Below are 13,503 nucleotides of genomic sequence, written 5' to 3'. Positions count from 1 at the left end.
TAGGAGGTTTCGGACAGAGACAAGGCCAGGGAAAACGAAGGTCTTACTTTGTACCCGGGGCATCAGAAATGTCTCCTGGAAGCAAGGAAATGAGAAGCTGGCTGTAACCTGTGGTTAAAAAGGCTAAGCCCAGCCGGTGTGGCTCAGTGGTTGAGGGTCGACCCATGAACCAGAAGTTGATTCCCAGTCAGGGCACATGCCCAGGGTTGCAGGCTCAATTCCCAGTAGGGGGAGTGCAGGAGGCAGCCGATCAATGATTCTCTCATCATTGATGTTTCCATCCCTCTCTCCCTCTCCCAAATAAATAAAAACATTTTTAAAAAAAAAAAAAAGACTAAGTCAGAGGTCCTCTCAATGCTGAGGAATAACTGGTTCCAAGACTCAGTGGGAAAACAGAGGACTCAGGACTATATACTATCCACTAGCACCCCCCAAAAAAGTCACCAGCATTGTTTTTTCTTTATAAACACAAGTACATAATGTTTATTTGAAATTCCAATTTATTACAAGTTTACCCCTCAATGGGGCCCTTCCTCCTTAAAGACAATTATAAAACAACAAATTCAGGTATCACTGAAGTGGGAACACAGGATTCTTACTGTTAACAAGAACAGACTGGCTCTAGGGTAAGAGGCAGGAGGTGTTGGTGCTGGGATTATGAAATTGTAATGTCAGTGCTAATTCCAAGCCTGTGGAAAGGGGACAGTAAACCTATCCACCAGCCACCGGAGCAAATCCCCAAAGTCCTTGAATGAAGAGGACAGGGGAGAGGCAGGGACCACACCTTGAAGTTTAATACTAAGAGGCTTTATTCCCAAATTCTATAAGTTGCAATCCCTTGGTGGAATTGTTTTCCCTTCATTTAAATACAGAAGAACCTAGGTGATCCAAATTTTCCAATTCAAAGGTGATAGAAAAAAAAAAATTAAACCCTGTTTTGCATTTTTATCAAAATCTTCCATAAAAGGGAAAGAAGACTACAAACTTTTGCCTAAATATAACCACTAGTGCTAGAGTCATTGTGGGAAGGGGCTGCCTAGCTTCTCCTCCCATCTCTCCTCCCACTGACACTGACCACTGAAAGATTCAGGTTCTCAGGGAGTAGAGAAAAGGCATGGGAGGAGGGGGATGAAAATGGGAATGGAGAAGGGAGAAACAGCCACAGGGGCAGGCAGGAGGGTGCCCCCCCGCCCCCCGCGGGTCACACTGATTGCTGTGATAAGCCTCCAACCCACTTCTCTGAAGGAGAGAGGATGGGCTGAGGGAGGAGATGGGGCAAAGGAAAGCAAACACATTATCATATAAATTGTACTGTACATGTGCCAAAGCAAGATGACAGAAATATTTTACAAGATGTTTTTTATACAATATCACTGCTAAAACAAGCAATTTTTAATAACTAGAAAAGTCAATTTAAAAAAATTAAACATTTCAATTCTTCCTGCTTTTCTTCTGCTCCCCTAAGAGCTTGTCTGGTATGTGGGTGGGCTGGGCTCCAACACCCCTCTGGCCAGATCCATCAAACTAAAGATTATATGCATGATTATAAGCAGGACTCCAGTCTCTATGTGAAGTGCCTTAGTTTGTTTTTGTTTGTTTTCTGAAGGGTGAGGTGGGGTGTAAGTGGGGAGAGAACTGTCACAACAAAGGGGAAGGGTATTCAGGAATGGCTCTAGGACATGTCCCTTTACTCTGCCAAGATCAACTCAAAAGAGCACAACTGTTTCATGATGCTGGTGAATACAGAATTCTGTATGGCACTCACTAATACCGTCACCTGAGAGGGAGAGGTGGGGGGAGGAAGAGACAGAGTATGGGCTTAAAGAAACAAGGCTGTATATAAATATAGATTTTTAAAAAGCAACACCACCTCTCTAACTGGCCTGGTTATACTTGATCCTTCTGTGTAATACAGCCATCCCGCCCCTGGAGACCAGAGGGCTTGGCACTATTGTCGTGGCCAAAGTGGAAGGGACCTTGGGTAGGAAAGAAAAAGAATTGGGTTCATACCCTTGGGCTCTTCATGGAAATTCTCAGAAAGGGTAGATTAAGGTCTACCACCATATTTCTAGGCAGAGACCAACCCAATATTATGCTCTCCAAATAGCTCTGCTTGATTAAGGTTCTATGGAGAGTTTTAGAAAAACAGCACAAGCTTGGGACAACAGGCATTTCAGGACTCCCTGTGATGTCCTCCCTTCCATGTCCTTCTCCATCCCACCCTTCCTTCCCTTGCTCTCACCATTTCCCGAACCTCAGCTCCCTCTCCCTTACCAGGGCCCCACCTCCCTATTTCTTCTGTCTTCGTCCCCTAGACTGTCCAATGGTCTCTGGCTCACTGTCCCCTTCATCTTCAGTAAACTGGTCAGGAAACTTCTTGCGTTTCCTACGGACATAGGGGTGGCCAGGAAGGTGTTTATGCAACAAAGCCACCAGACACTGTTCTGTCTTCACCATGCAGTTTAGCACATGGCTGCCTCGGCAGTTGTAAAGCTCAGCGTTGGTAAACACCTGCTTCATGTCGGTAAGAAACTCCTGCACAGAGCGGTAGCTCCCACAGGAACATTTGTTCTGCATTGTCTGGAAATCCATGGGGTGGGTGATCACATCATAGTAGTCCTCAGCCTCATCTCTGGTCACAGGCTCCCTGTGGAGAAACACCAAATGGAGGTATCAGCACAGCCTTGATACAACGGACAGAAACTTGGCTGTTAAACCATTAGCCACAGAAGGCCCACCCCTGCTGAGATCACCAACTGGGAGGCACAGAGGTGGTGTGTTCACCTTGCACTAAGAGCTGTCTCTACCAGTGTGGAACACCAATCCCCTGCCACTGAGACATGTCTTGAAAGGAAGGGATCAGATTAGTTCCTAGGGGTTCAAATGAGCACTCCCTCAGCCAGCTGCCAGGTTGGTCTACTCCTCTGTGCTCGAGAGCACAAAGCTCATTACCTGAAGGGCCAGCTGGAGCGGTACTTCACAATCTTGTTGAGGATCTCTTCACACTTCTGCAACTCCAGGCTTTGCCTCCGGGAGCTCCGTTTGGTCTGAAGCACCTGGTGCCAATGGAAGAAGACATTATTACAGGTCCAAGAGAAGCAAAGTGGACAAAACAGAAAATGTATACATCTGCTGTAAAAAAGAGAAAGAGCTCAACCACTTTTTTAAGAGCAGATGGACCTGGGATTATGGTAACAGTGTTGTATATAAGCAAGGAATTGCAGAAAATCAGACCGGTTATGGGCGCCCCTGACAGACAATTCTGTGGGAGTAGGGAGTCTCAGTGAAGAAAGGGAAGAGGTACAATTCCTTTCCTATGTTCTCCCGCTGTAGGCATGTGAGAGCTAAGTGACTAAGAAGAAAAAAAGTGGGGCCTCCTTTCCAGGTAGCCATTAACAGGCTGTGACTCGAAGAAGGAGCCACAGAGTTGAAGAGGTTAGGGCTGGGCAAGTAGGAGGATCTCTCATTGCTCTCTGAGCTCCCTAATGGCTTGCTTTATGCCCCCAGCCCATCCCAACCCCAAATTGATCTGTCAAAACAATCAAGTTTTCAAGGGCCTTTTTTTGTTCTTTAAAGTTCAAGTGAAGTCTAAAGCAAAACCACTAAAATCACAGTGGAGGAGCAGAGGGGAGGGTAATGTCCCTCCCATAACAACTGTCAGCAAAAGACCAGAGAGTAAATGAAGCTCCAACATTGCTGACATTCCCACAATGGAGACCCAGCCCTCTGAGCCACTGGAGACACATGGATACTATTTTAAAATCCTTAACAAGTTGCAGGCTGCCTGTTAACTAAAGGAGACAATGTTTGCAGGCTACAGCAGGAGAATGCCGGACATAGCTGTTCCTGGAGGGCCTGCTGCCTTGTCTGCCTATAGGCCCTCCCATCAGCCTCCAAATTTAGGGAGGAGGGAGGAGGGAGGAGAGGGGGAGGCTCCCACCTGTTGCCTGATGAATTCCTAATGCTGGAGTGGGGGATAAGAAGCAGAAACATTAGAGGCAGGATAAGTAATTCTTACCAGTTCATCAACCTCAGTATCATCTACAGGTGGTGCCTTTGGCTGAGACCTCCTGGTGATAGGATGTGGCTTCTTAGCTGGTCGTCGGCCTGGCCTTGCCACAGGGGGGATGACACCCGGCTTGCCCCGGACAGTCTTTCGAGGTCTCACTGAAATAAAAAATACAGACTGAGAGGAGAACAACTGAGGATGAAGGAAGCATGTTATGGGATGAGGAGATAATCTGGACAAGCAAAGCAATGGCTTCCTTGGGTTACAGAGTGCTCTTGGCTATCTCCTGTCCTATCTAACATTGTGAAGGGAGCAGTAGTAGATGAAGAATGAATACCTTTCATCAACTGCCAAAGACCTTTTTAAGAGCCTCCTCAGGTCAGTTCCTTCAGTGCGTCTATCCTCCGGCCCCACCCTGTTCAGTTACTCCTGGGAATTAGGCTCTTGAAGGAGTCAATTGTAAGTGACTCACTCAGAAGGAGAGGCCATTTGCTACAGGTCTGCCTGAAATTCCTACAGCCCACACTCAGCCTGAAAGAGTGTAATGCATTTACATGTGAGATGAAACTTGACTATAGGAGAGATCCTGTTTTATAATTCCCAGAGTTATCTTAAACTCACATCACAATATTCTTAGAGAAAAGCTGATACTTATGTGAAGTATTTATGTAAAGTTTTCCTCATTGAATACAATTTAGGGGTAGCATCAGTCCTGCTCTCTTGCATTTCTGATTACCATAGTCATCTAGGTCACTTCCATAAAAAGCTGCCTAGGATCCCCAGAGAGAACAAAGAATACAAAGGCACCCAAGACCACTTGTGTCTCATGTTTACATGTGCTTAATGTCACACAATCCAACATTCCTCAATATCTCATGCTCCAGAAAGATTAGCTCAAGGTTTCTCTACTAAACAAATTTTCCCTGGAAAGTGGGAAGGTGACATTTGAACAGAGATAGGGGCATAAAGAGGCAGTGATACAGGAATAAATAAACAATGTTAACCCTTCATTGGCTATTCCAGGGTCTCAAGCTCAAGACCTGGCTAGGAACAGAGAGTAAGCAGCCGATGCCAAGGATAAAACTTTGGGATGTTAGGAACAGACACCAACCCCAGACTCGAGTTGAACTAGAGAACCACATCTTTGGTGGTCTAAAAGGCAGAGTAGACAAAATGCTCTATAATATGTCCTACATCCTTTAGATAGAAATAGCCCTTGAAACCTGGAAAGGAAACAATTCCTTGGAAAGAGAGTAACAACTCAGAAGTAGAAAGCAATCACTAGTTTGAAAATAAACAATCAGTACACTGCTATATTCAGAATCTGTTTCCAGACAAACATGCATCTGAATCACAACTCTCAGCCAGTAGATGGTGGTCTCTGTGTGATGCAAGGTTAATGGACTGCTTGTCTCCTCACCCTGGATACCTGAAAAATCATGCCAATAGGAATGAGTGAAATTGAGGTGTCCCAAATTAAAAGCCTGCAGGACTGGAGAGATGGGAGCAGGTGTGTAAGCCCAAGCCCTCAGGTTTGGCGGCACTACTGAAGAGACTGATCATGCCAAGCATCTTCTCTCTCCTTATACTGACTCTGATCATTCAGAGTGCTATGATCTTGGGAATTATATCATCGTTTCAAGAGCTCATCAAAATCTTTATCTGTGTCTCTTTTCTACTAACCTACAAAGAAGGATATGTTTTGAAAAGAGGGAGGCTAAGGGTAAATTACAGAACTTCAGGTTTAACCATGAAAACAACAAGACTCTTAAATAGTCACAAAAAATAAAGAGTCAGCAAGGTAAGGGTAAACGATGAGGCCTTTTTCTCCCCCTACTGGCATCTAGTGTGAAACATATATGAACCTTCCTAACAACTTTATGCCTAAGCTATGAAAAAACGGTATTCTTTTTCAAACTAGCAAAGTTATGCCCTGCACACTATAGGGAAGTACAAAACAAAGGAAAAATTACTTCTCTGAAAACAGAACTATAACAGAGGCAAAAGAACTGTTAGGAGAGGGCAATGGAACTAGACCTTCTTTACTCATTGTCCCCAGACAATGAGGGGTTCAGAACCAGAAGGCTTGTCATAAACATACTTGGTACCTTGAATTCTACTAAATCATGGATCAAGTGCATCTACCATAAATTAATGTTCTTGAGACCAAGCTACCCAACCTCCTAATAGGAAGGTGGTTAAATGGCACCTTGAAAACCCATTGAAAACCATGGCAATGAAGTCACCCCAACAGCCATAATATGTGAGAAAAGGAAGATGGCATGATGGCAACACTGACTATCTATTGCCTGCCAACCCAGTCTTTCCAAGTCAGCTTAAAAGACTATGAGATTAACTATGAGGGCAAACTGAACACTTACATCGCAAACCAGCCACCTCGTAATCTTCCTCTTCCTCTTCCTCCTCCTCCTCTTCTTCCTCTTCACTGCTCTCATCATCTTGGCTGTCCTCAGAGGCAGACTCTTCAGTATAATTCCTGTGAGTTGAAAAAAGCATATAGGGAACCTGGTTCTCAGCCAAAGTGTTCCTAGGGGGATGAAGTCCCATACGGATCCCAGCAACTTCTCCCTCTTCACACACTAGACAGATTTGATGAGGGAAGGTAAACTGAATCCAGGCCAGGACACAGGAAGTAGAATGAAAACCTAAGCTTCAACAGCATACCTCCCCGACCAGTCCCCAAATGCTTTGGATAAGATACCAATGGCAACAGAAATCAAGACCAAAAGGTATCCCCTTCCTCCTCAAAACAATTCAAAATTTTATTCCTTTTATCTCACAAAAACAGCCAGATAATGTAACATTTAAGGTATTAAAATGTGTCCCCAACTCTGGGGTGGACTGAAAGAATAAAAGCCCAGACAGGTGTTACTCCACCTTGATGGCCCCTTTCCAGGAGCTGAAACAGCTTGCAGATGACCATAACATCAAAGCAATGGTAATCCCAGCTCAGAACAGCTGGTCCAAAGCCCCACCATTTCAGAACAGCATGCCTCATCTCTCTTAAGTGTAGCTGGAATGGAGTGAGAAATAACTGAGTAATACTGTTAGGTGAGGTCAGGATCAAACAGCTCTGCCCTTTCAAAGAGAGACCAAGCCAAAGTGCCTATAAGCTGCCCTTTTACAACCTCAAATTTCAATGTGGAAAACAATTGTATTAACTTGGCAAATATTAGGTGCCTCCTTTTTACAAAGCCCTATGTCTGGCCTTATTGAAATTAGGTTGAAGAACAAAGCACCACCTCTCCTCTCAGGGCACTCACAATCTCATGGGAAGACAGTCAAATGCACCAAAATGCTGTTTTAGATATCGAACACCCAGTTGAAACACAAAGAGGAACAATGAATTCTAAGGATGTAAGGACACTTCAAGAGAAATTTTTGATAGTTTACACCCAGTAAAATGAGGGAGTTCTTGGAAGAGAAAATATTCCCAGTTGGAGGGAAAGCACAAGAGGCAAGAATGCACAATGAACAGTTTGTAACAAGCGCACAAATAGGGGAAGGAGGGCTCATATTGTATGTACAATAAGAGTCTCAAAAGTTAGGCTAGGGAGTTTGGACTTTATTAAAGAGGAAATGTAAAGATTGATGTTTTTGAATAGTAAAGTGACATAAGCAGGTCTTTGCCTTTTATAACCTATTTTGGTTTCACCACTAAAGCTGAAAGGATAAGAGGGTGAAAGATAAGAGGTAAGGAGTTGAGAAACCACTGAAGGAGCCCAGGTTAGAGATGTAGGAGGGCCAGTGACAACAGGGACCTTGGAGAATGGATAGCAGATTGAGTCATAAGACATCTGGATACTGACTTAATAACATCTGGCAAATGAATGACTATGGAAGATGAAGGAGAGGAAGATGTCCAAGTTGACACCCAAATTCTAATCATGATAAGAAAGGTCTGGGTAGGGAAAGTAATGAGTTTCAGGATTTGGTGGTTACAGACATAAACACCAATGAAGAAATGGGCAAGGTGGAATCCAGGGGCAGAAGGAGATATATTGTCACTTTAGAAGGTATGGTCAAGAAGATAGAGAACATAGCTGATAATGAAACTAGAAATGCCAACATTAAGCTAAAATTAAATCAGAGCCCTTTGAGTTCCTATTATACCTTAAATGATTAGGCTCCATATCCAATAGATGGACTTAAATTAAAGCTCCTCAAAGTCATTCAGTTTGAATAACTGAAGCCTAATTATAACAGCTATTTATTCATTTGTTTTTAGAAGAAGAATTCTCACCTGCCACGGGAGTTGCGCCTGGCAGTAGCAGGCTGGCAAGCTGGGCATTGCCACTCACCATCTGGTACTTCATAGAGGGCCGGCCTCAGACAAAACAGGTGGAAGGCTTTATTACACTCATCACACAAGATCAGTTTGTCATCCTCACCTGCAAGAAGATAAACTTGTATGGCATTGTCGGGAACATGGCAACAGTCAAGGAGTTGGAAGAAAGAGCCACTCACCCTCAATTAACACTATAGAAGGAACAAACATTCTAGTACAATGCTACTACATATTTGTTTTAAATGCAGTCACTTTCTGAAAAGAAATGTAGCACATATTAGTCTGTAAGTAATTTAGGGCTTAGGTCTCCTGATTTATATCCCAAAATCTACCCAGGCTAGGAAAGGACAGTTAACATTTACTAAGAGGCAACAAAAAAACAGTGATAGGAGGAAATTTTGCTGCTCCTTTCCCGATAAGAAATAAATCCCCTATTAAGTATTATATTTTCTACCCTTCTTCCTTCTGGACCCCCTAAACACTTCCCAACTCATATCTGGTATGACTCTCTTAAAACACTTATGTTTCCCTACATTTGAAAATACACTGAACCAACTAACATGGTCATTTCCCCTCTCCAACCTTCATTCTAAATCAGTTCTTAGAGCAACTGTTTTTGGCAATTAAATTCTAACCAAATTCACAAAAGAACTTTAGCCACTGAAAAGTGAATCACTGAGGGAGGCTTTTAGTCATGAAATTCCTTTTACACATATGGACTTTGAAAACTTCAGCATTAAACGATACCCAAATGACTTGCTGTGTAGAATTCTTGCTGGAAAACCCAAAACTGAGTATTCTTCACAATGTAAAATACAAGTACTGCCCTCTGGTGGTAGCACCTGTCCTACTTCACAGATGACTAAAATTCAGAGACAATAAGATTAAAATGTTTAGGTTAACTAATTTTCTTCTCTGTATAAAATTTAAAGATTGGAGAGCAACTGCTCTTATTTTATACTCAATATTGGGGAACCAAGGGCCTACTCTGATTTGTGGACATGTGATTTCAGATTAGCATTTTATTATAGAACTCCAGCAGGTAACATCTCCCACCACATTTAAAAGCTGTGTATGCAAAACTCTTTAGGGGAGAAAAGATTTGGGTTAACAAGTCACAGTTCCTGATACATTCAAATAAGCAGCACTGACCTAAATATACCTACCTTTCTTTCGACAAACTTTGCACCTAGCATTTTCTGCTGACATATCCCACTTGATACAGGCATCAAGCATCCCAAGCAGAACATGCATTCTGGAAAAGGTCTGAGCTTCACGGATGGCTGTCTTCCATTTTTCCAGAGCAGATGCAACCTAAACAGAGACCAAATCAGGCCAGTATTACTACAGGGACCTCAAAGACATGGATTTTTCACATAATACTGACAGAGTATACAGTGAAAGAGGACTAGGAATAGGTAGATACCAGAGAATTCTGAGTACATTTACCTCCTACAGCTCCTCCTGTCTAACTCATTTATAAATCTTATAGAAGAAATCAAGGCTCTGAAGAGGGGGTGAAAATACTTGCCAAAGGTCACATAAAGAATTAAGGGAGGGAAATAACTGGAGACACATCTCTTCTAGTGAAAACCACTTAAAGATTCAGTGTCATTTAAAAGCAGGAACACTTGTATTGTGTAAACGCTAGTATGCAATAATGTCACATAGCTGATAAAACTTTGGCTACCAAGATGACCAGTTTCTGCACTAATACGTGCCACAACCCTAAATAATATTTATGGAACATTCTACAACCCTTAAAAAGTATGAAAGTACCGGGTAGCTCAGTTGGTTAGAGCGCTGTCCCAATACACCAAGGTTGCAGGTTTGATGTTCAGTCAGGGCACATAAAAGAATCAACTAATGAATGCTTAAATAAGTGGAACAACAAATCGATGTTTCTCTGTACCCTCCTCTCTCTCTAAAATCAATCAATAAAAGCAAAATATGAAGTATTGATACAACATAATCTTTTCAACACTATCACCAACTTCTAAGTTAAGTGAAAATTTGAAAGTCCCAGAAGTTAGCCTGACTTCATTCTGGGCAGTTAATCTCTACATATTGCCTTCTCCATGATCATAAAATGCAAATTAAATTAGAATAAACCAAGCAAAACATAGGATGGTGGAAAATATAATCAGCAATTTTGATGATAAACACAACTCTCTTTCCTATGGTAGAGCATCTACCTAAACAAATGCTAATGTGGGGGGTTATCATTCTCAGATAGTCAGAAAATACAACAGAGATGGTCAATGTAAAGCTTAGGCAATTCAGCAGAAGCTGAGAGACTAGGTTATCTTAGTATCCTCAACCTTGTGGAGGTCATATTGCTCAACTGTCATGACTGAACCAAGTGGATTAGCAATCCCTGCTACTTTTACAACTTGGGCTAGCTCTAGCTAACTGACACTACTACAGCTGGATTTCACTGCCCTGCCTTAGGCAAAGAGGTCTATTTTAAGGAATATAGTCTTCCTCCTATAGGAGAGTCCAGTTATCCTAGAAAGCCATAGGCTTTAAAATAGCTGCCAAGGGATAAAGATAGTTGAGCCACTTCTGAAGCTGTGGTGTGAGGGAGAGAAAATAATGTTGTCCTTTCTCTTTCCTACAGAAATAAAGAACCACAGAGCACTTCACAGGTATACATTTATGAATAGCAAGGATCATTTAAACACACCAAAAAAATCTATTTAAGAGGCTGCTAAAGTTCTAGGGGAAATAGATTCATTCCTTATTCCAATCTCCAACTGCAGATATTTCAACATCTGCCTTCGAAATACTGTACAGCACAATTTCCTTCCTTCCCTCTTCAGAGCTCCTCAGTAAAACATAGGGTCCATTATGACAGCTGCTGGTTTTCTCCCCTGTTGTAATGGAGAACTAGCATATAGTACCACAGACTTTTCTTTAAGAGCGCTATTGAAAACAGATAGAAAATGGCTAAAATGGGCTTTGCTGTCCTCTAGTGGATAGTCAGATGCACACTGCATTCAAGAAAATGTCTTAGCATATAGTTATGCTTTTTTACTTCCTTAAGTTATTGCTTATAGATTATAAATTTGAGTACTCAATAGCTCATTTGGCCTCTAAATTAAAAAACTGAGCCCTAGCCGGTTTGGCTCAGTGGATAGGAGTGTCAGCCTGCACACTGAAAGGTCACAGATTCAATTCCAGTCAAGGGCATTATAGCTCGGTTGCAGGCTGGTAAGGGTGTGTGTGGGAGACAACCAATCGATGTGTCTCTCTCACATTGATGTTTCTCTCTGTCTGTCTCTCCCCTTCATTTCGACTCTCTAAAAATCGATAGAAAAATATCCTCCAGTGAGGATTAACAAAAACACTGCTAGGGATCTTGGAAATATCTTAATTTTAGAACATTCATCATCCCCAAAAGAAACCTTGTACCCATTAGCATTCATTCCCCATTCCCTACGTTACCCCACCACATTTACCCAGCCGGTAAGTAACCATTAATCTACTTGTGGTCTATAGATTTGTCTATTCTGGACATTTCATATAACATCTGGCCTTCTATGACTGGCTTCTTTACTGAGCATGCTTTCTAGGTTCATCCACATCATAGCATGTATCAGTACTTCATTCCATTTTAATTGCCAAATAATATCCATTGTATGGATATATCACACTTTGTTTATCCATTAATCAGTTGATAAACATTTGGGTCATTTCAATTTTTTGGCTATTCTGAATAATGTTGCTATGAACTGTTTGTGCACATTTAGGTTAATATTCATTTATTATTTTTCGTGGAAAGAAATCTTACCCAAGGTCTCACAGCAATTTAGGGCCAATTTATCCAGATCCAATGCTCTTGGCATTATATATACTAATCATCAGTGTCCTATTATATCCACTGAGTTATCCACCTAGACCAGCCTAGACTCCAACCAGCCTCTAATTTTGAGGGCAAAAACATTAGGCACTCAAGATTTGAAAGAGCATCCTGGTCTGATCACACTGCACAAAATTCTAAACAGTCCAGTACATTAAAAAAACAAAACAAGCCCTGATCGGTTTGGCTCAGTGGATAGAGCGTCAGCCTGGGGACTGAAAGGTCCCAGGTTCAATTCTAGTCAAGAGCATGTACCTTGGTTGCAGGCACATCCCCAGTGGGGGGTGTGCAGGAGGCAGCTGATCGATGTTTCTCTCTCATCAATGTTTTCTAACTCTTTATCCCTCTCCCTTCCTCTCTGTAAAAAAAATAAATAAAATATATATTTAAAAATAAAAAACCCTATCATAGTCAAAACTGTGTGAGATTTGTTTTTGGTTTTGTTTTAAAATGTTTTTACTGACTTCACAGAAAGGAAGTGATAGAAACCAATGAGAAAGAAACATTGACTGGCTGCCTCCTGCACACCCCCCACTGGGGATGTGCCTGCAACCAAGGTACATGCTCTACAGGGGATCAAGCATGAATCCTGGGCATGTGCCCTGACTGGGAATCAAACCTGCGACCTCCTGGTGCATGGGATGATGCTCAAACAACTGAACCACACTGGCCAGGCAAAACAGTGTTTTTAAAAACAGATCAAGAGCAGCAAAATATAAATTTTGACATTCAACGCATCCAGTAAATACTCTCTGATGAAAATTTGAAATTCTCTAGCATGTTTAAATAAAGTTGGTCCCTAGATAGAAATGAGTATAACAGAACCAAGAAGAAGGCAGTTTACATGCAAGTCCCTCGGCCTAACAGTAAAAAGGCAGTATATCTTGGCAAAAATATAATGAGGCTTCACATCATATTTTTCCACAAAGAATGTATAAAGTGTAAAAACAGATAATCAGGTTGTCAGGACAAAAGGAGCCAAACTAAGCAGAGAGCCTAACAGAATCCAGGATTTTGCCAAATTATACCATGTCTTTCCCATTTAGTACAAGAAAATGAAATAAACATTAAATATTCAAAATCAATAACTATTACAAAAAAGTATATTTGAGAGATAATCTACTTTCATAATAAGGAAACTGAAGCCCAGATTAGAGACTGATATTAGCTCATGCAACAACCTAGCGCCAACTAAAAAATCCTGACCCATGCTAAGTGGAAACCGTCAAAGCAAAGGACAGTGGAAAATTTCGGAGCTGTGTCAAAGTTGACCTTTGGTGGGGAACTGAAGGACATAATGCCATTTTAATGGAGAACATTGTT

General features: G+C 41.9%; 1 protein-coding gene across 1 annotated transcript in view; it reads right to left on the bottom strand.

Moving 5' to 3' along the window:
• Positions 1-463: 463 nt before the first annotated feature.
• Positions 464-13,503, bottom strand: part of BAZ1B (bromodomain adjacent to zinc finger domain 1B) — a 74,680-nt gene continuing 61,640 nt past the window's right edge. Inside the window, exons 14-19 of the mRNA XM_079792423.1 lie at positions 9,485-9,632; positions 8,274-8,421; positions 6,391-6,506; positions 4,019-4,167; positions 2,953-3,056; positions 464-2,647 (exon numbers count right to left, since the gene is read on the bottom strand). Coding sequence (XP_079648549.1) covers positions 2,290-2,647; positions 2,953-3,056; positions 4,019-4,167; positions 6,391-6,506; positions 8,274-8,421; positions 9,485-9,632 — 1,023 coding nt within the window. The 3' untranslated portion in view covers positions 464-2,289. The remainder of the gene's footprint in view (positions 2,648-2,952; positions 3,057-4,018; positions 4,168-6,390; positions 6,507-8,273; positions 8,422-9,484; positions 9,633-13,503) is intronic.

Source organism: Cnephaeus nilssonii, assembly GCF_951640355.1.
Source record: "Cnephaeus nilssonii genome assembly, chromosome: 2".
Classification (NCBI taxonomy): domain Eukaryota; kingdom Metazoa; phylum Chordata; class Mammalia; order Chiroptera; family Vespertilionidae; genus Cnephaeus; species Cnephaeus nilssonii.
The sequence above is the reverse complement of the archived record's forward strand: the minus strand, read 5'-3'. Positions and strand labels throughout refer to the sequence as shown.